The 20291-nt window shown below is 49.1% G+C and overlaps 2 protein-coding genes across 3 annotated transcripts in view; one reads left to right on the top strand and one right to left on the bottom strand.

Annotated features, from left to right (window-relative positions):
- Positions 1-1168: 1168 nt before the first annotated feature.
- On the bottom strand, positions 1169-17496 carry Set (SET nuclear proto-oncogene). Of its 2 annotated transcripts, none has more exons than XM_090330789.1 (8): positions 17350-17496; positions 8055-8112; positions 6438-6580; positions 6049-6152; positions 5839-5952; positions 4976-5146; positions 4743-4889; positions 1169-2923 (listed from the first exon to the last, which is right to left on the bottom strand). In XM_090330789.1, the coding sequence occupies exons 1-8, from the start codon at positions 17456-17458 to the stop codon at positions 2900-2902; spliced, it is 870 nt and encodes a 289-aa protein (XP_090186915.1). In that variant the 5' UTR covers positions 17459-17496; the 3' UTR covers positions 1169-2899. The 2 variants fall into 2 exon arrangements, with proteins under 2 accessions (XP_090186915.1, XP_090186916.1); XM_090330790.1 differs by lacking the exon at positions 17350-17496 and adding an exon at positions 9406-9830.
- Positions 17457-20291, top strand: part of Dync2i2 (dynein 2 intermediate chain 2) — a 26863-nt gene continuing 24028 nt past the window's right edge. Inside the window, exon 1 of the mRNA XM_090329394.1 lies at positions 17457-17757. Within this exon, the coding sequence (XP_090185520.1) occupies positions 17457-17757 (301 nt within the window). The remainder of the gene's footprint in view (positions 17758-20291) is intronic.

Here is a 20291-nt window from a genome sequence, read left to right as displayed (position 1 = left end):
ATCTGAACCAACCATGACCATCTCCCCCATTAACCACTAGAAGAGCTGGGCTTGCAGGCCAGTAAAACATCACTATGCTGTTTTCCTTCTTGCTAAACAGTAATTGCTCTACCACTTGGCCCACACTTCCTCTTGTTTTTTCAGTCTGTCCCACTTGTTTCCCATCAGAATCCTGAAAGTGCAGGTGTATATGATAACCAGCTGGTTAGTTGATATGGGGTCTGGACCTCATTCACTTGTACCCAGGTTGGGTTTCAACAGCGCTTCTCCAGCCTATTTGGGGATTACAGCCATGTGGTTTTACTTGCTTGGCTCCAATGGCTAAAGGTCTATAATCCCAGCAAAAGGGGGAGGGAGAGTAGCTTGTTATGGAAGGTACCAATCTTTAGATCATGACCTGAAATAATTTCCCAGGTTTTGAAAACTAAAGTAGAAGATAATCCAGCTGTAAAATAACCACCACCTTAAAAAAGAAAAGCAATGTACCCTTAAGTAAGCTGGATCTTTTGTTTGCACCTCTCAAAACTGCCCAGGTTCTATCCCTCCCACAACAGGCAGAAAACTCTAGCTAGATCCTGAACAAATGATTGTTTCTGTATTCTCAGAAACTTACAAGGAAACAGGCAACTACAATACCACCCAGGAACAAACCATTTCCTTAGAGTACCTCCAAATCTGAGATTGAAACTGAATATTTGAGCAGGGGATCATGAATTATGGCCCCAGTTACTCACCTCCAAAAATGTCCTATCACGTTAGCACTGAAGTGTCTCTGTGTGTGTGTGTCTCTCTCTCACACACACACACATACACACACACACAAAAGCTGTGGCAAATTGTCACTACCACACAACTGAAGTGTGTGCCAGACAATTGCCTATGAAAGAATGTGTTTTCAAGTGTTCAAAATAAAAACTTCCTTAAACAAGCCTATAGCCTCGCTACTCAGGAGCCTGGGCTTCGAGGACGGCTTGAATCTGGGAGTTCAAGCTCACAATGAGAACCAAATCATTTCAAAAAGAAAACTTGCACACCGACACAATGCAGCGTCTACCTAGAACACCTGCACTATCCACCACCGTGACCGTGAGGTTCCCTCACCATTCACTTATCACTCAAGTTCAAACCAAGTTAACATTTCTGTGCAAAACAAGGAGAATAACCCCAGTCCAAAAAAAAAATCTTTATGTTCCTTTATTGGAGCATGATTCCTGACCGGCATACAGTGATGTATTTACTAAACAGAGACCTCTGCAGAAATTACATACTAATCCATCTAGACAGGTTTTGGTTACACTTTTGCCTATTGATGGAATAGTTCCATTTATATAAAGTTTTATACATCACAAAGCTTCCAACCTGACCAGGCTGTCCATTAATTCACCTCTGAAAAAGTGTCATTTAATTATTTCAGCTATATTTTACAGCATTAAAAGGTTTCTGCACCTGGCAGCTTCTCTGTGGGATGGCATTGGGCAGTTATTTCTCCCACCCAGATCCAGTCACTCCAGAGCCATAAGTTCCACACCCTGGATGGAAGAAACAAGGAAGTCGTCCTACCCACCCACATGGGCTTCTTACCCGGAACCATTCTTCTGCGCTGCATTTAATTGTGCCAACCAAGACACACAGCCAAGGAGAGGTGGCGTGAGGAGAGGCCTCAGAGCGAGAGATCCACGTGACGGTGGTGGTGGCAGGTGATGTCTCAACCACACACAGAAAGCCCCATTTTTAAAAAATGCCAGTGAGATAAAAAACCAAGGGTACAACTTGGAACTCTCCATCTTGAGGTTCTAGTAACCCAAACGACATGATTAACCAGAGGCAGCAATGTTTCGTGGTTAGGGAGACATTAAGACATTGATTTAAATCCCCTTAAACTCTATCCACATAGCCCTGAGGTCATCCTGCAAAGTGCGTATCAAAAAATACGAAGTTAGGGGGACAGTTTGACACGGACGTTATTATACAAGTCAAACTTGGAAGGTCAGACCAAGTATGTCCATTCTGAGAGAAAAGCATCAAACCCTTCGTGTACACATTTAGTTTTATTGTAACAAAGCAACTTGTACACTTTTAACGTTTAAAACTGAGCATCATCTTTCCTTTCCAGTGAAAACAAAAGAAAATTTAAAAATAAATGAACAAAATTACAATAGAGAAAGTCAATTCCGAATCAGATCCTACAGGGTCTGCTGATCTCCCGTAGTGGCAGGGCTCAAGTCATCATTAGAATTTTATTTTAAAAGTGTCATCTGAAACTGCAAGGATGTCCGTTAACATCACAATTACACATGCCAAAGGAGAAGCCATGTTGTCAAAATGCCCACATAACCCACCCAAACATCTCAAACCCACCCTTTGCTGACCTTCTATAACCCCATTTTTTTTAAGTTTTTTTTCTTTTTTTTTAAACAAGAGAAAGTAGACAGATACATGTTGGTAATGCTAACTGTCCGTATTCACATAGACACAGTGTAATCTCTGAGCCCAATATACAGAGAAAGAAGGGAAAAAAGCTAGAATCTATGCACTACTACACAGGGCCTGGTGCCTCTGGCAGAGCAAAGGAACCGGAGGCTTTTCGTTTCCCACAGAGCAGGTGGTGGTGGTGTTGATTCCATAGTTTTTGTTGAGACAGAAAGGGATAAAAATGAATTTAGAACACAGGTGTGTGAATTCTTTTCCCATTGTATTCTGAGCAAGGTATTGCTTCCCACCCCCCAATAAATTGAGAACCATGGTGTTAAGAAAAGAGACCTCAAGAACAGGGGAACTGAGCACAGAGGGGGAGAAGACTGCAACTTGCTCCCAGGGACTGGAGAAAATTTAAAAAAAAAAGAAAGAAAAAAAAAAAAGAAAAAAAAAAAAAGGTTGGAATCCATCAGTGTTTTTTTTATTAGTCATCTTCTCCTTCATCCTCCTGAAATAAAAAGTAAGCAGTTAATCAAGGCTAATTAATTAAGCACATTGAACCCATAGAACCTAAGCATAGTAATGTTATGGTGTGGTCCAGCTTCCTAAACGATTATTCTACACCAAAGCAACAGACCCAGAAATGCTATTTCAGATAAACTAGCACTATGAAGTCACTGAGCACATTTCATACCAGACAATCAAAAATAACCTGTTTGACTGAGGGCCAAAGCTTAGATTAAGTAGAACAGGAGGACCTGCTTTAGCTAACTCAAGAGGCTGAGATCTAAGAACTGCAATTTATAAGCCAGGTGCAGGGGTTCATGCCTGTAATCCAGCAACTCTGGAAGCTGAGATCTGAGGATCCAGGTTCAAAGCCAGCCTGGGCATTAAAGAAGGTGAGTCTTATCTCCAATTAACCACTACACAATGGGAAGTGGGACATTGGCTAAAGGAGTAGGACAGTAGCCTTGAGCTAGCTAAAGAGCTCAGGGACAGTACCCCGGGCCTAGAATTCAAGTCCCACAACTGAAAAAAAAAAAAAAAAAAAAAAGTACTGGGGAGAGGACCCCAGGACTTTGGCCTAGTGGTAGAGCGTTTGCCTAGCATGCATGAAGACCAGGTTCCAATTCCGAGGTACCACATAAAAAAAGCTGGAAGTGGGGGGCCGGGAGTTTGGCCTAGTGGTAAGAGTGCTTGCCTAGCATGCATGAAGACCCGGGTTCAATTCCTCAGTACCACATACATAGAAAAAAGCCAGAAGTGGTGCTGAGGCTCAAGTGGTAGAGCTCTAGCCTTGAGAAAGTCCAAGGACAGTGCTCAGGCCCTGAGCTCAAATCGTAGAATTCTAGTCTCAAGAAAGCCCAATGGTAAGTGCTCAGGTGCAAGTTCAAGCCCCAGAACTGCCCCCCCCCCAAAAGTATTAGGGGCATGCATGGCTCCATCGCCAGGCCAACTCAAAGTCAGAAGAGGTTCTAAGCCCACAACTGGAAAGGATGAGGAAAGAGATCAAGTCCAGGAGTTTGTCCAAAGCACAATATGGTTTGGGATTTAGGATATATTATTGAACTTGATCAGGTGTAAAACTTGTTTATTTGCCAGTTGAGGCTGTGAACTACTTTTGCTCATTCAAGCCACAGCATCACCTCTGTCCCCTTCTGTTAATGTAATACTGAAGCACAAACCCAGGGCTTCATGCTTGGCAAGCACTCTTATCACTAAGCCACATTCTCAGCTCAGTTTTTTGACTTTTTTAAAGCACTAGTTAGGTGAAAAGATAAACTGGCAGACATGAAATGGGCCAAGTACACCACATGCCAGTAATCCTAACACTTGGGAGGCTTGAAGCAGGAAGATCATGAGCTCAAAGCCAAGCCCGCACAAAGTTAGTGATAGCCAAAGGACAGCTGGTGGCTCGTACCCATAATCCCAACTACTCAGGAGGCAGAGATCTGAGAACTGTGGTTCAATGCCAGCCTCATCAGAAAAGTTCATGAGTCTCATCTCCATTAAGCCACTGAAAAAGCCTGGAGCTGTGAGCAACAGGTCACAGACAGCGTCCTGGACTGGGGTGGTGGCGCACAATGAGCTGGACCGGAATAGTGGTGGTCAACTGCCTTTTTCCCTCCCCAAATCAGAAAGCCTACAGAAAAATAACTATACCTTGAGTTTCTCAAATATTCCCTGATGTAGAACAACACAACAGCCTCTACACATACCCAACCAGTGCTGTCTGTCCTAATGCATTGGGTGTGAGACCCCAAAGTACTGCGGTGAGATATTTTTTTTTAACTAGCATCTTTTGGTATGTAGCCCATTTTGTTTACCTCGCCTTCTTCCCCTTCGTCGTCATCTTCATCCTCTTCCCCTTCATCCTCATCCCCTTCTTCATCAATATCTTCTAATCCTTCCTCCTCTTCATCGTCATCGTCATCCTCTTCTCCTTCTCCTTCCTCATCATCCATGTCAGGAACCTTTAAAAGAGGAAGGTCCCTCAAGCCCTGACTCTCACACAGTGCGGCTGACAACACCGTGGGAAGAGAGGCAGGCCAAGGCTCACCAGGTAGTACTGCAATGGGTTTGGCCAGATGTCGTCTTTGATGACCTCTCCCAACTCGTCTGCACCAGCATCCGAGTGGTCAGCGAACCAAGTAAAGAAGCTCTCTGGCTCCTCATGCTGCCGCTTCCTGCTGGCTTTATTCTGCGTTTGACTGGAGCGCTTTGTCAAATCCTAAATAAAAACCGGGAACTCTTATCAGCTCTTTGGGAGCCCTAAGTTTCCTACAATTTAGAGGAGAAAAGATCCTCCAGTGCACTATATTGATTACAAGGACCAAATAAGATGCAGAGTGGAGCCAAGTCCTCACAAAGGTTTACAAGGAGTTAAGTGAGACTTCATAAACTCAGTTCTACTTGAGCAACTAACAGTATTAACACAGTTTGGACATGGTGGCACACCTGAAACCCCAGGATTGTGCCTGTGTATCATGAGTTCAAGGCCGAGTAAAAACCCAATCCAAGAACTTTGCACAAAAACTGTTAACAAAAAGTTTAAGAGATTGGTATGGTGGCAAACTTCTGTAATACTGCCAGGGAGATGGAGGTAAGGTAAAAGGATGGTTGTCTGAGAATTCCCCACTACCCCAGGCCAAGTAAGTGTTGACACCCTATCTGAAAAACAAGACTTAAAATGAGATGCAACTGATAAAACAATTACTACTAATCCATAAAGCCTGAGGAGCTGAGGGACAGTGCTCAGGCCCAGAGTCCAAATGTACAAAGTTTAAATTGGAGATAAGAGTCTCCTGGTCTTTAGTGCCCAGGCTGGCTTTGAACCTGGATCCTCAGACCTCAGCCTCCAGAGTAGCTAGGATTACAGGCATGAGCCAATGCCGGATCTAACAATTCCTTAAAAGGACATACCTTTCCAGATTTCCATTTGATTTCAGTAGACTTTGACGATGGATCGCCACTCTCATTCAGATGAAATTCTTTGGAGAGAACTTTATTTTCAAAGTAAGGATTTTCATCAAAATACTGTAAAAGAGTGAAGAATTTGAATCAATGTAATAACTCTTCTAATCACATCTCCAATTAATCTCCACACTAGTAAACAAAACTATGAATACTTACAAAATCTATTCTGTAACCTGATTTTATATCTTCAAATTCTGTCACTTCCACTCTGGTCAGGTAATGCAGCGCCTCTTCATCCTCCTCCCCCAGCAGCGCAGACACTGCACAGGAAACTGCACATCAGGCAAACCTCCACCACCTCAGTGACCCGTTAGCCCGTCATAGACTTTTCCAAATGAGTGAGCACCTTAGATCTCCCTGCTCATAAGTAACACAACCAAGCCAAAACTTGTGTTGGCTGTAACGCTTTCGTCAAGTAGCCGAACTTAGCTAAGACTTCAAGGAGAGCTTTGCTCTCTGCCTGCACCCAGCATATATTGGATTAAGTTCTTATGAAGGTTGTTCAACTCAACCCACCTATAATAATGCTCTGCCCCACAACATACCTTGTGGATGGTTGACAAATGTTGTTACCCAAAAATTTGGGATTTTGGCGATCAATTCTGACCTCTTCTGAAAAAATGGTTGGCGAAGTTTATTATATTTCTGTTCTACTTTCAAAATCTCCTCACTGGCTTGTTCATTAAGTCTAAAGCAAATGAAAACACATGTAGACAATAGTGGTTACCTGCCAGATGTCAGTGGCCCAGAATTGTAGAATGGTTTTACTTGCCCTAGGACTGCACAAAAACTAACCACGTTAACTAGGTATTGTATAGACAGTAATTAAAATATGGCAGAACTTTCATTTACCAGTAAGCAATGAAAAAGGGGGATAATTCACCCCGCCCTAGTCCTGGGGCTGGACACTGTCCCTGAGCTTCTATCTTGCTCAAGGCTAGTACTCAACCACTTGAGCCACAGTGCCACTATTGGCTTTTTCAAGCTTATCTGGTATTGAGGAATCAAACCCAGTGCTTCATGCATGCTAGGCAAGCACTCTACCACTAAGTTACATTCCCAGCCCCCAATGGGACAATTCTTATGAATACCTTAGTAACACTGTATGCTACAAGTAATCTTATTACCAGGCACAACTCAACTCAGGGATCAATCACTGTAACACAGGACATTAAAAGTACCAAGCCTGTAGCATGGTGGCTCATGGTTATATTAGCTACTTTGGAAGGTGAGATCTGAATCAGCACTTGAAGCAAGCACCAGAAAGTATATAACACTCTTATCTCCAATTAACCAGTAATAAGCTGGAAGTGGAACTGTGGCCCAAGTGGCAGAACAATGAACTCGAGTAAAAATGTCCCAAAAGTGTCCGGGCCCTGAGTTCAAGACTTGGGGCAGGCACAAAAAACAAACAAGGGGGAAAAAAAAACCCTCATTTCTGGGCAAAGCTCCAATTTCAAGAAGAAATTCTAAATAAACGTGATCAACTAACAAAGTTAAAGCCACTAATTCTGATGCCCCAATGAATGTTGCTGGGTTTTGTTCTCTTGTCCTGGGAGCCTAAACCTAGAGTTTAGTTCATTCCAGGTAAGCAATCCACTACTGTACTACAAACATCCCCAACTCAGAAGGCACGCTCAACTGTCTCACCTTGTGAGAGCTGAAAAGTAAGAACACAAGTAGGGGGCAAGGGCAGCCTGTATTATTATGGGGAGACACTACCTCCAAAATAAAAACCGGGGGTAAGGAGTGTGGCCTAGAGGTAGTGCTTGCCTCGCATGCAAACACGTAGGTTCGATTCCTTAGTAACACATACATAGAAAAGATGGAAGTGGTGCTGTGGCTCAAATAGTGCAGCCTTGAGGAAAGCAGGACTGTGTTCAGGCCCTAATCTGAGTTCAAGCCCAGGACTGGCAAAAAATGAATAAAAACATACAGCATCCATTGAAGGAGAAAGCCCTTTCATCAAAACCTGGTTGTAACCGTACAAATTATTTCGCAGTAAAAATAACATTGGATATACATAATACTTTCAGATATGACAGCTCTGTATGTATTTACGTACATTCATATAAACTCTCTTTGGTGAACAGATTTGACAGTTTCATTGATCATGGAATCGTTAAATGGATTTCAGAAAACTTCTCTAAGAGTATCTTTACCTGTCTATTTCATTTTGTACTTCATCAATATGTTCAATTGCTTCTTGCTGTTCTTTTTCTGCAAAAAAAAAGGGGGGGAAGGGGAGTATAAAACTCAATGCTAATCATAACTAGTGTTTTGAAGCATGGCTATGTGAACAGTACTCTAAAGCCGTTAGAGGAAAAAGTGCCTACTACAGGCACGCACGCCCTCCACGTGTTCAGGCACGCAGCTGACAAATTACTTTTTCATTCAGGGACCATTCCCACAATTTCCAGTTATCCGCTAGCTGCTCGGGGAATGTCTCGCAAAATGTTACGGCTTCAGCTGCGGCAGGTGAGAAACCTCATGAAAACCTTTCCGTTTATTTATGCTCCTTATCACACGCCCTTGCCCTGAGACGACCGGAACCACGCACATCACCACACCGCCGCCTCTCCGGTCGGTAATTCCCGTTCACAACAAGTTTGGGAGCTGCTCGGTGCCCGGGGGCAGTGAAGGGGCCCCGGCAGCCCGCACAACGTCAACAGCGCGCAACTTTTGCCTTCTCAGGCCCGGGCTCCAGTCCGACCGTTCTCAGCCCGGCCCGCGGGGGCACCGAGGGCGGGGAAGAAGCGGGGCCTATGCGAGTCCGGGCCCTTTTGTGCCTCCCGGACTGCGAACCCCGCGAAGCCCGGCGGCCGTGACTCGGTCTGGCCGCGCGGGGCACTTCCGGCGGGCTCTGGGGGGTCCGCGGCCCCCCGTCGGGCGCCTCCCCGGCTAGGGGCCCCACGGCCGCCCCTCCACCCTCGGGGCGGCCGGCCGGCGGGGCCACGTGGGGCCCGGGCCTGAGCATCCCCGCCGCCCCGAGCCGGCCGCGTGCTCACCGCGCCCCCACCCCGCCCGAGCGGCGCCCGGGCCCCGCCGAGGCCGGCCGCGGACGCCGAGGCCTGCGCTGCCGCCGCAGGCCGGGCGGGAAGGAGGGCGGCGCGGGAGGCCCGGCCCCGGGCCGCGTCCGGCCGCACCATGTGGCGGCGGCGGCGGCGGCGGCTGATGGGAGCGAGGCATCATGGCGGAGCACAATAAAGAGAGGCTTCTCGGGAGGGAGGGGGAGGGCGGGCGAGGGAGGGGGGAGAAGGGGGGGTCTCCTCCGCCCGCCCGCGCCTCGCAGGCCGCAGCGCCCGCGCCTCGCCGCCCGCCACCGCCGCCGCGGCGCCACCCAGGCCCCCCGGCCCCGCCGCGCACAAAAAGAGGGGGGAGAAGGCGCCGAGCCGCGGGCCCCCGCCCGGCCGCGCGCCCCGCGCCCCCCCGGAGCCCCCGCGCGCCCCGCCGGCCGCCGCGGCCCGGGGCGAAGATGGCGGCGCGGCCGGCCCCCGCCGCGCCCGCGCTCACCTGAGGTCTCGTCGGCCCCGTCGTGGTTGGAGTTGAGCTCCTTTTTACTGACTTTGGCCGCCGGCGCCGACATGGTGCCGCTCCGCGGTCGGGGGCGCGGGGAGGGGGCGAGGGAAGGCGAAGGGGCGGGCGGGCGGGCGGCTGCCCCTCACGCCACACGCGCGGGCGCCCGCTCGGTCCGGCCGCCTCCTCCCGGCGCTCGATCGCCCGCTCGATCGCCCGCTCGCAGGTCGCCCTCCCCCTCGCTCGCTGGCTCGATCTGCCCGCGCGGCCTGGCGCCGAGGAAGCGGCGGGGGCGGCGCGCCGTGCCCCGGCCCGGGGCTGCTGCGTGCGGAGGGGAGGCGGCGGCGGGCGGGCGGGCGGCGGCGACGGCAGGCGGCTCGCTCCCTCACTCGCGCTCCGCGCTCCGGCTTGCTGCTTGCTCTCCCCGACCGCCTCCTCCTCCTCCTCCTCCTCCTCCTCCTCCACCTCCTCCTCCTCCTGTCGGCGAGGGGCGGGCACCAGGGCGCAGGCGCGCCAGGCCGTGCGCACGGCCCGCCCCCGGCCAGAGGGGCTCGCGCCGCCTCCCCATTGGCCGCAGCGCCGGGAGGAGGGGGCGGAGCCTCCGCGAGCAGACACAGGGCCTGGCGGAGAGGCGGGAGGAAGGCGAGCGGCGACGTCCGGGCCGGCCCCAGGCTCCGCGCTCCCCTCCCCCGCTTTCCCCTTTCCCCAGCCCGACCCGGGACATTGGCGCGCGCCGGGAGCGCGGCGGCCCGAGGGGCGGGGCCTCACCGGGCAGCGCCCCCCCCCCCCGCTCACGCCTGCGCGTCACGTGGTGGCGGAGTGGCTTCCCCAATGCCTGGCGGCGCGAGGCGCCGGGAAGGGGTGCTTGCCGCCCCCCTGAACGCGTAGGCCTGGATTCCTACCGGAGTCTGCGATCCACCCGCCCGGGACCAGCCCTCGGCCCCCGGACACCGTGGCCCCCCCGTTCCAGAGAGGGAAGCCGAGGCTCTCAGCTCCTTTGCACACACAGCCCGGCCGGCGCGTGCCATTTCTGGCTCGACCCCGTCCGGGTGGCTGTAGACCCCTTGGGCAGGTCAGCTCACTTCCCTCCGGATCCATTTGCTGCAGATGATAAACGCGGAGGCCCCCCGAAAGCCGGGGGGGACACACCCCCCACTTGGTCCCCACTCCTCCTGACCCAGCTCAGGGCGCCCAGGAAACCACACTGACTGCTGGTCAGAAGCAACTGCACATGAGAACTAAGTTTCCTCACAGAGAAAGGCTGCACAGGGCCAGCAAGACCTGCCTCAGAGGTAAAAAGCCCCGGGAATGGCGCGTGGCAGGTCCCAGGCAGGTCCTGTTCCAATGCTGCTGTCCAGCTAATGACCTGGCTGTGCTCTCTCCCCACCCCCGGCCTCATCCAGCACCTGATCACAAAAAGCCAGAAATCTCTCCCTGGATGTATTTAACCAGAAGTGAGTGTTGTCTTCTGTTTTGTTTTCTTTTCTTTTGCCTTCCAGCAAGAACTATCGGTTCTCTTAAACGGGGACTTAAAATGTTTATGACAGACCAGGGTGATAGATAAAAGCTAGTGGACCTAGTGGTAGAGTGTGTTCCTAGCATGCACGAAGACTTGGGTTCGAATCTTCAGTACCACAAACATAAAAAAGGCAAAAGTGGCATTGTGGCTTAAGTGGTAGAGCTCTAGCCTTGAGAAAGTCCAAGAACATTGCTCAAGCCTTGAGCTCAAGCCCCAGGACTGGGAAAAAAAGAAGAAGAAAGGCTGAATTTGGCCTAGTGGTAAAGTGCTTGTCTAGCATGCATGAAGACCTGGGGGTCAATTCGATTCCTCGGTACCATATACATAGAAAAAGCCGGAAGTGGTGCTGTGGCTCAAGTGGTTAAAGCCCTAGCCTTGAGAAAGCACAAGGACAGTGCTCAGGCCCTGAGCTCAAGCCCCCAGGGACTGGCAAAAAAAGAAAAAAGAAAGAAATTAAATAAATGGCACAGAATGCAAGTGTCTTCTATGAATGCTACTTCAAATCCAGAATACTAAGAGACTTATTCTCAAATACAAATTCCACCTCCTTCTTTTAATTTTTGAGATAGGATCCCTCCCTATATGTAGGTAAACTGAAATTCTCCTACCACCATCTCTTAACTGCCCACATCTCTGAAGGCTAAAAAAAATTATTAGCAGGGGCCAGGAGTTTGGCCTAGTGGTACAGTGCTTGCCTAGCATGCACACAGACCCAAGTTTGATTCCTCAGTACCAAATACATAGCAAAAGCCAGAAGTGGTGCTGTGGTTCAAGTGGTAGAGCTCTAGCCTTGAGAAAGCCCAAGAGATCAGGCCAGTTCAAGCCCCAGCACTAGCAAAAAAAAGAAAAGAAAGAAAAATAAAAAATTATTAGCAGTACTAAATTGATATAGTAAATGTTTGACAACTTGTTCCCTGGGGGAAAGGGAAAGGACAAAAGGAGTTGTAGCCTTTGTTGATTTCAGTGATGTAGCTATTTTCACCATCACCAATGTAGGTTAGGTTATTATGTCACTGAATTCAATCAGAACCAGTTTTCTAGAGTTCCCCTAACAGCATGTGCTAGAGACAACTGTATCCAAAAATAATAATAATAATCAAAAGCAAGCCTGGCACAGTGGTTCACCCCTGTAATCCTAGCTACTCAGGAGGCTGAGATCTGAGGATCACAGTTCTTAGCCAGCCCAGGCAGAAAAGTTCCCATGAGATGCTCATTTCCAATGAACCAGTCAAAATGCAGAAGTGGTGCTGTGACATAAATGGTAGGGCACTAGCCTTAAGGGATAAACTCAGGGACAGCACCCAAGCCCTGAGTTCAAGTGTCAGTACCAGCACACACACACATGCCCATATGCAGGTGCCCATATGCAGATGCACACATTCACAAATGTACACACAGCTATACACATGCACAAGCATAAAGGAAAAAGACTCCACAATCGGGCCAGGAGTTTGGCCTAGTGATAGAGTGCTTGCCTAGCATGCACAAAGATATGGGGTTGATTCAATTCCTTGGTACCACACACATAGAAAAAATCCGTAATCCTAGCTACTCAGGAGGCTGAGATCTGAATACCATAGTTCAAAGCCAGCCCAGCACTAAAGACTGTGACACTCATCTCCAATTAACCACTAGAAAACCGGAAGTAGTAATGTGGCACAAGGAGAAGGGACAGTTGAAGAGCTCAGGGACAGCACCCAGGCCCAGAGTCCAAGCCCCCAAAAAAGATTAAAATAAAAGCCGGGTGCAGTGGATCATGCCTAAAATCCTAGCTACTCAGGAAGCTGAGCTCTGAGGATCGCAGTTCAAAGCCAGCCTGGGCCAGGAGACTTAGCTCCAACCAATAGAAAATGAGAAGTGGCACTGTGGCTCCAGGGGTAGAGCGGTAGGATTGAGCTAAAGAGCTCAGGGACAGAGCCAGGCCCAGAGTTCAAGCCCCATGACCCACAAAAAAATAAACAAACGAAAAGTCATTTTTTTTTTTTGCCAGTCCTGGGGCTTGAACTCAGGGCCTAGGCACTGTCCTTAGGCTTTCTCAAGACTAATAGTACTCTACCACTTGAGCCACAGCACTTCTGGCTTTTCTGTGTATATGGTACCAAGAAATCGGACCCGGGTCTTTGTATATACTTAGGCAAGCACTCTATCACTAGGCCACACTCCTGGCCCAAGTAATTTTATAATCCACAATCAGCTCTTATGAGCAGTGTTTCCTTTTCCATACTACTGGAGCATACGAGTCATAGGCTGTGGTAACTCGGTGCAGTTTTCATCTTCACAACACACAGTTATAGGGCCAGGAGTTTGGCCTAGGGGTAGAGTGCACCACATACACAGAAAAATGCTGGAAGTGGTGCTGGAGCTCAAGTGGTAGAGCACTAGCCTTAAGAAAGCTCAATGACAGTGCTCAGGCCCTGAGCTCAAGCCTCGGACTGGCAAAACACATGCGCGCACATGCACAGTTAAGTCTTAATATCCTCACTTCACTGATAAATTTTTAAGTTACTGGAAAAAGATCTATGTTTTATGAATGCCAGGCAAACACCCTTAAGACCAAACCATACCCCAAAATATCTTATAAAAAGTAGAACCAAGATTCTGATCCAGTAGCTTTTCTGACTTTTACTTCTGGTGGTGCTGAGGATGGATCTAATGGTGCATTCCTAGGTTGCATCATTGAACTACACCTGAACTGCATGCGCGCCCCCCCCCCACCTTTCTTCTTTGCAGTACCAGAGACTGAAACCAGGACCTCTGGCCTAGAGAGCATACTAAACAAGTGCTCTACCACTTGAGGCCTCACCTAATTGCTGTTTTGTTTCGTCTGGGGAACAGGGGACATAAAGGAGTCCTAAGGCTTGAATGAGCTTGGCTTCAAATTGCAATCCTCAGGCCTTCAACCTCCTGATTAGCTAAGATTATAGGCCTGATCCAACAGAGCCCAACTCAAAACCTTTGCTGTGTTTGAGACACGGTCTCAGTAACTTTGCCCAGGTTGAACTCGATGTCTGGCCTTTAATTTTATTACTTTTTTGTGGTTGTTGGTTATGGGACTTGAACTCTGGCCCTGTGTTGTCCCTGAGTTCTTCAGCTCAAGACTACTGCGCCCTACTCCTTGAGCCACAGAGCCACTTCCAGTTTTCTGGTGGTTAACTGAAGAGTCTCATGGACTTTAGTGCCTGGGCTGGCTTTGAACATCGACCCTCCAATCTCAGCCTCCTGAGTAGCTAGGATTACAGGTTTGAGCCACCATGCCCAGCTCTTATTTTTAAATTAAAGAATGTATACGGCCAGGAGTTTGGCCTAGTGGTAGAGTGCTTGCCTACCATGCATGAAGACCCGGGTTCGATTCCTCGGTACCCCACATACATAGCAAAAAGCCAGAAGTGGTGCTGAGGAAGTGGTGATGAGCCCTGAGCCCAAGCCCAGGACTGGGGGAAAAAAAAAAAAAAGAATTTATAAACATTGCTTTTACATCATATTTCAAATGATGTGTTAAACAAGTATTCAAAAAGGGAATCTCTACATACAATCACTGGCACTTAGATTTTAGAGCATAATTAAAATTAGGCTGAGTTTGTATGTCATAAATACATATTAATCCATGTAATAAAACACGTCTAGAGTCATAGGTTTTTATGTCTATATAGTTATGTTTATATTTCCAATACCATGTCCATAGCATTGGGTACACAAATATTGAGTCCTCGCTCTTGTATTGTTTGGATCTAATAGCCACAGATTAAGGACACCATGTGCCTTTTGTTCCTTTGGTCTTGACTTGTCTCACTCAACATGATTTGCTCTAGATTCATCCACTTCCCTGCAAAGCTCTTTTTTTTGCCAGTTATAGGGCTTGAACTCAGGGCCTACGCACTGTCCCTGAGCTCTTTTGCTCAACACTAGTGTTCTACCACTTTGAGCCACAGTGCTACTTCTGGTTTTCCGGTGGTTCACTGGAGATAAGTCTCATGGACTTGCCAGCTTGGGCTAGCCACAGGTGCTGGCTAGCCTTCAACTACTTTTTTTTTTAATTTTTATTATTTGTTTATGTAGTACAAAGGAATCAAATTCAGGGACTCATGCATGGTAGGCAAGCATTCTACTACTAAATGTTCAATTTTGTATGTGTCTGTGTGCGTGTATGTGCCACACTGAGGCCTGAGCTCAGGGGCTCAGCTCACTTACTCACTTGCACCCAGACCACTCAACTTTAAATGCTGAAAATTCCTTCTGTGAAGCCCACTCCACAAGTTGGTATCTTCGACCCACCTGCCTTCCAAGGCGGGAGGAACCCTCTAATAATGCCTTGTGATCAGCAGAGGGCTTCAAGGCTCTATTCCCACCCTGCCAGATGAATTCCAGGAAGTGGAAGAGAAAGAGAAAGCAAAAGGGCCAGAGAGCCAGTAAACAAGGGAGGGGCCAAGGCAGGCCTGGGCCCATTCAGGCAGTGAGCACATGTATGGCTGCCGCCTCTTCCCCCCCACCCCCCAAACACGCCTAGCCCTGGGCCTTTTTCTCTGGATCTCTCACCTCGCTCAGAATTCCTTCCTCTTCCTGCTCACTGGCTTCCTTGGAAGATGAGAACCCCAGAGGCTGCTGGGATTGTGTGTGTGTGGGATTGTGTGTGTCTGTGTGTATGTATGTGTGTATACGTGCGCGCGTCCTGGGTACTACTGTCCCTTAGCTTCTTTAACCATTTCTGGCTTTTTCTGTTTATGTGGTACTGGAAGGGAACCCAGGGCCCAGGGCTTCAGGCATGCTAGAGAAACACTATCAATCACTAAGCTACATTTCCAGCAGGGAAGTCTGAACTAGGACACCTAGAGTACCTCGACTTTTCCCTACCACATCTCAGCTAAACTCTTTCTCATCTAAAATGGAGATACAAGTGATAAGCTACTTGTTTAAGAACTGAGAGATTACATATAAGCACGCTACAACAGTGTCTGGAAGGTCATCAGGCCCACAAGCCTCAAAGAACTGTGACTAAAACTAAGTACAAAACTAAGTACAAGACCAGGAGGGTTTACCCACTGTCTTTGCTGATCACAAGACATTTAGCACTCAAGAAGACCCCGGCACTACTCAAGAGACTGAAATCTGAGGACTGAGCTTCAAAATCAGCCAATACTGAGATTTCCCAATTTTCAATTACTTCCAATTAACCAGCAAAAAGACAAAGTAAAGGTGGGACTCAAGTGATAAGAGGTTTAGCCCAAACAAGTTCAAGGACAGTGCCCAGGCCCTGAGCTCAAGCTCTAGGAGTGGCACACCTGAACACACACACACACATGTGCACACACACAAAAGCCACGCGAGAGCTTGAAGCCTTGCGTTCAAGCCCCATTACACAAACACACACATAATTATGTCAATCATGCCAGACACTTTCCTTAGAGGTCAGTCTCAGCAAGCATGACCGAGGCCCAAGGACATAGGTTTCCCTTCCTGGAAGCACCACAACATGGTAAGTCGCCTCCGTATGCCATTTGAAAGCTGAGGGATGTCACCAGCCACAGACAGTCCAAAAGATGGCTCTGAAATACAGGACCCTTCCACGGTGCAACTCCCCCTTTCTGTCAAGTCGCTGCTTTCCCAATCTCTACCTGAGAAGATCCCAGAACAGCCCCGCTAGACTGCGGAGCCCTAGCCTGAAGTGACGCCGTGGCTCCAAGCGGCGGAGTGCTAGCCTTGGGCCAAAAGAGCTCCCGAGTGGTGCAGGGTCGACCCCCAAAAGAGAAAAAGAGCCAGGCAGGGCGCTGCCAGGTGGAGTCATTTTTGGTCATCGGGGTCACAAGGGGAGAGTGTCGATGCAAGGGAGCTGAAGCTCAGAGGCCTAGGCCTGCAAGCAGTGACCGCGCCTCGGCGGCTCACGCCTGGAATCCTAGCGAGGAGGCCGCGATCTGACGAATCCTGGCTAAAAAAGAAAGCCTGGAAATTTAAAAAGAAAGAAAGGTCGGAGCCTTGATCTCCAAAACAACTAGCAAAAAGTCGACGCCGCCGCCCCCCAGGCGGCGTCCCAGCCGTGGGGACGGAGGGGATGGCTGAGAGGAGGCGGCAGACCCGGGGCACCAGGCGCGGGGCGAGGCCGCCTGCGGAGCCGCGCCCGGCCAGGTGGGCAGGAAGCGCGCGTCGGCGCCCCGCGGCCGGGGAGGGTGGGAACCCGGCGGCCACGTGACGCTCCGGGGGCCGGGAGGCGCGCGCGGAGGCGACCGCGGCGCACGGCGCGGGCCGCGCCGCCGGGGATGGCGGGCGAAGGAGCGGCCTGAGGCCCGGCGCCGGGGCCGGGGAGGCGAGCCGGGCCGCAGCGCGGGGCCGCGGGGCCGTCGGCCGGCCGGCGCCCCTCGGGGGAGTGCGGCGCGGGCCCCGAGTCCCTTCTGGCACGGCGCGGACGGCCGCACGACGCGCGCGGGACTCACCTCCCTTGGGCAGGCCGGAAGAGGACGAGGTGTCCGCGGGCTTCGGGCCGGGGCTCGGCTTAGCTTTCTTCGGTTGAGGCAGGATGGACGACTGGCGTTTGGGGGTCATGGCGCGAAGAAGATGCCAGGAGCGAAGGCGAACCGGCACGTCCCGATCCGCGGGAAGGAGCAGCTGCGGGCGAGCCGGTCCCAGGTGCCGCGTCTTCAATGGCCCCGGGCCGCCCTGCCCCGGGGGACCCCGCCGCCCCACGCCCCTGCCCCCAGCCCCGCGCCCTCCAATCAGGAGAAAGTTCTTTGAGTGGCTCCGAACTTCTCCCCGGGTGGGGGAGGGGCGGCTCCTCCCGGACCGCCTCGGAAACTGCTGCCGACCCCTTCCCAGTCTGGTCTCTAAGCGGCTCAGCCGTCAGGGTGGGTCCCTGACCGCCTAGGAGTGGAGTGGAGTGGAGTGGATTATGGTTTTTTTTAATCTCCTCTGGCCTACAGAATCCTTAAGTGCCAGACCCTCAACTTACTCTAGAACATTCTTCTATTATCCTCACCCCCACCCCGAGGTCTGCTTACTCCTCCACCTCTAGGTGGGTACATGAAGGGATAGCCAAAAAAAAAAAAAAAAAGGTCTCCGGATTGATAATTCTGGCTACTTAGGAAGCTGAGATCTGAGGACTGGAGTTCTAAGCTTACCCAAGCAGGAAAGTTGGTAAGATTCTAATTTCCAATTAGCTACAAAAAAAAAAAAAAAAAAAAAAAGGAGGAGGAAGAAAGAAAGAAAGCCGGAAAGTAAAGCTCCAGTGGAACAAAGCTCCAGGAAAGCACTCAGGCCCAGAATTTAATCCCCGGGATCCACACCAAAAAAGAAAGGAAGAGGGCCAGGACTTAGGCCTAGTGATACAGTGCTTGTCTAGCATGCACGAAGGCCTGGCTTCTATTCCTCAGTACCACATACACAGAAAAAAGCCAAAAGTGGTGCTGAGGCTCAAGTGGTAGAGCTCTAGCCTTGAGAAAGTCCAAGGACAGTGCTCAAGCTCTGAGCTCAAGCCCAGGAGTGGCAAAAAAAAAAAAAAAAAAAAAAGAAGAAAGAAACAGATACATAGATTCATCTAGTCATCTTCCACTTACTTCAGAAAACAATTATTCTAGCTACTTAAGAGGCAGAGATAGGAGAATTATGGTTCAGAGATAAGAGGATTTTTTTTCTTTTCATATATTTTTTATTGTAATTAATAGAAGAGTTTTATTCACCAGATAGAAGGTGCATTACTTCACAAACATTGATACCCTTTTTCATGTCTTGGTCCCCATTTCCCTCCCCAGAGATAAGAGGATTTTAAGCCAGCCCAGTCAGGAAAATCTATTAGACTCTTATCTCCAATAACACACACACACACACACACACACACACACACATATATATAACTCTATTAGACTCTTATCTCCAATAACACACACACACACACACATATATATAACTCTATTAGACTCTTATCTCCAATAACACACACACACACACACACATATATATATAACTCTATTAGACTCTTATCTCCAATAACACACATACACACACACACATATATATATAACTCTATTAGACTCTTATCTCCAATAACACACATACACACACACACACACACACTCACACATATATATGTACAGAGAGAGAGAGAAAGAGTCTGTTCTGGCCTAAAAGAAACAAAAGTATGAGCTGGTGGCTTACACTTGTAATCCCAGCTACTCAGGAGACTGAGATCTGAAGACTGAAGTTCAAAGCCAGCCAGGGCAAGAAAATCCATCAGACACTTATTTCCAATTAAACATCAGAAAACCAGTGGTATTGTGGCTCAAGTGGTAGAGTGCTAGCCTTTAGCAAAACGCAGTAACAGCAACCCAAGCCCTGAGTTCAAGCTCTGTCGCTGACAAAAACAGAAAAAAGGAAGGCTGAGATCTGAGGATCAAAGTTCAAAGCTATCCGGCGTACAAAAGGACCTGTGACTCTTATCTCCAGTTAACCTCTTGAAAATGAGAAGTGGGACTTGGCTCAAGGGTAGGGTGGTAGCCTTGAGCTGAAGAGCTAACACCCAGGCCAAGTTCAAGCCCCATCACACACACACACATGCACACACACACGCACAAAAGGCTGGGAGTTTGGCCTAGTAGCAGAGTGCTTGCCTAGCATGCATGAAGACCTAGGTCCAAATCCTCAGTACCACATACATAGAAAAAAAGCTGGAAGTGGTGTTGAGGCCCAAATGGTAGAGCTCTATCCTTGAGAAAGTCCAAGGACAGGGCTCAGGCTCTGAGCTCAAACCCAGGACGGCAAAAAATAGGAAAAGGAAAAGGCCAGGAGTGTGGCCTAGTTTCCAAGACTGGCAGAAAAAAAAAAAAAAGAAAAAAGAAAAGAAAGAAAATAAAAATTACTGTTTTTTTCTTAAATGGCCAGCTAGTGGTAAGTGCTTGCCTAGCATTCATGAAAACCTGGGTTCAATTCCTCAGTACCACATATATAGAAGTGGTGCTGTGGCTCAAGTGGTAGAGCTCTAGTATTGAGAAAGCCCAAGGATAGTGCTCAAGCCCTTAGTTTCAGCCTCAGGGCTAGCCAAAAAAAAAAAAAAAAGTTTCTTTGTCTGACCTACAGTGAGGCCTCAGCAACAGTGAAAGTCCTTTTACTAAGCCTCAGCCAGCGGTTCTCAAGTGTTTTCCCATTTCCCTTTTTGCAGCTTATTTTGTAATGCCTCCAGTTACTGTTAAATAAAAGCTATAGCTGAACAATCAATCAATCAATCAATCAATGATGGAGCCAGAAGTGTGACCTGGTGATAGAGCGTTTGAGTGTTTGCCTAGCATGCAGGAAGCCCTGGATTTGATTTTTTGTTATCACATACACAGAAAAAGCCAGAAGTAAGCCGGACATGTTGGCTCCAATTAACCATTAGAAAACTGGAAGT

This window comes from Megascapheus bottae, chromosome 3 (genome assembly GCF_031878675.1).
Source record: "Megascapheus bottae isolate mThoBot1 chromosome 3, mThoBot2.hap1, whole genome shotgun sequence".
In the NCBI taxonomy this organism is placed as follows: domain Eukaryota; kingdom Metazoa; phylum Chordata; class Mammalia; order Rodentia; family Geomyidae; genus Megascapheus; species Megascapheus bottae.
This window is presented reverse-complemented; position numbering and strand designations above follow the sequence as displayed.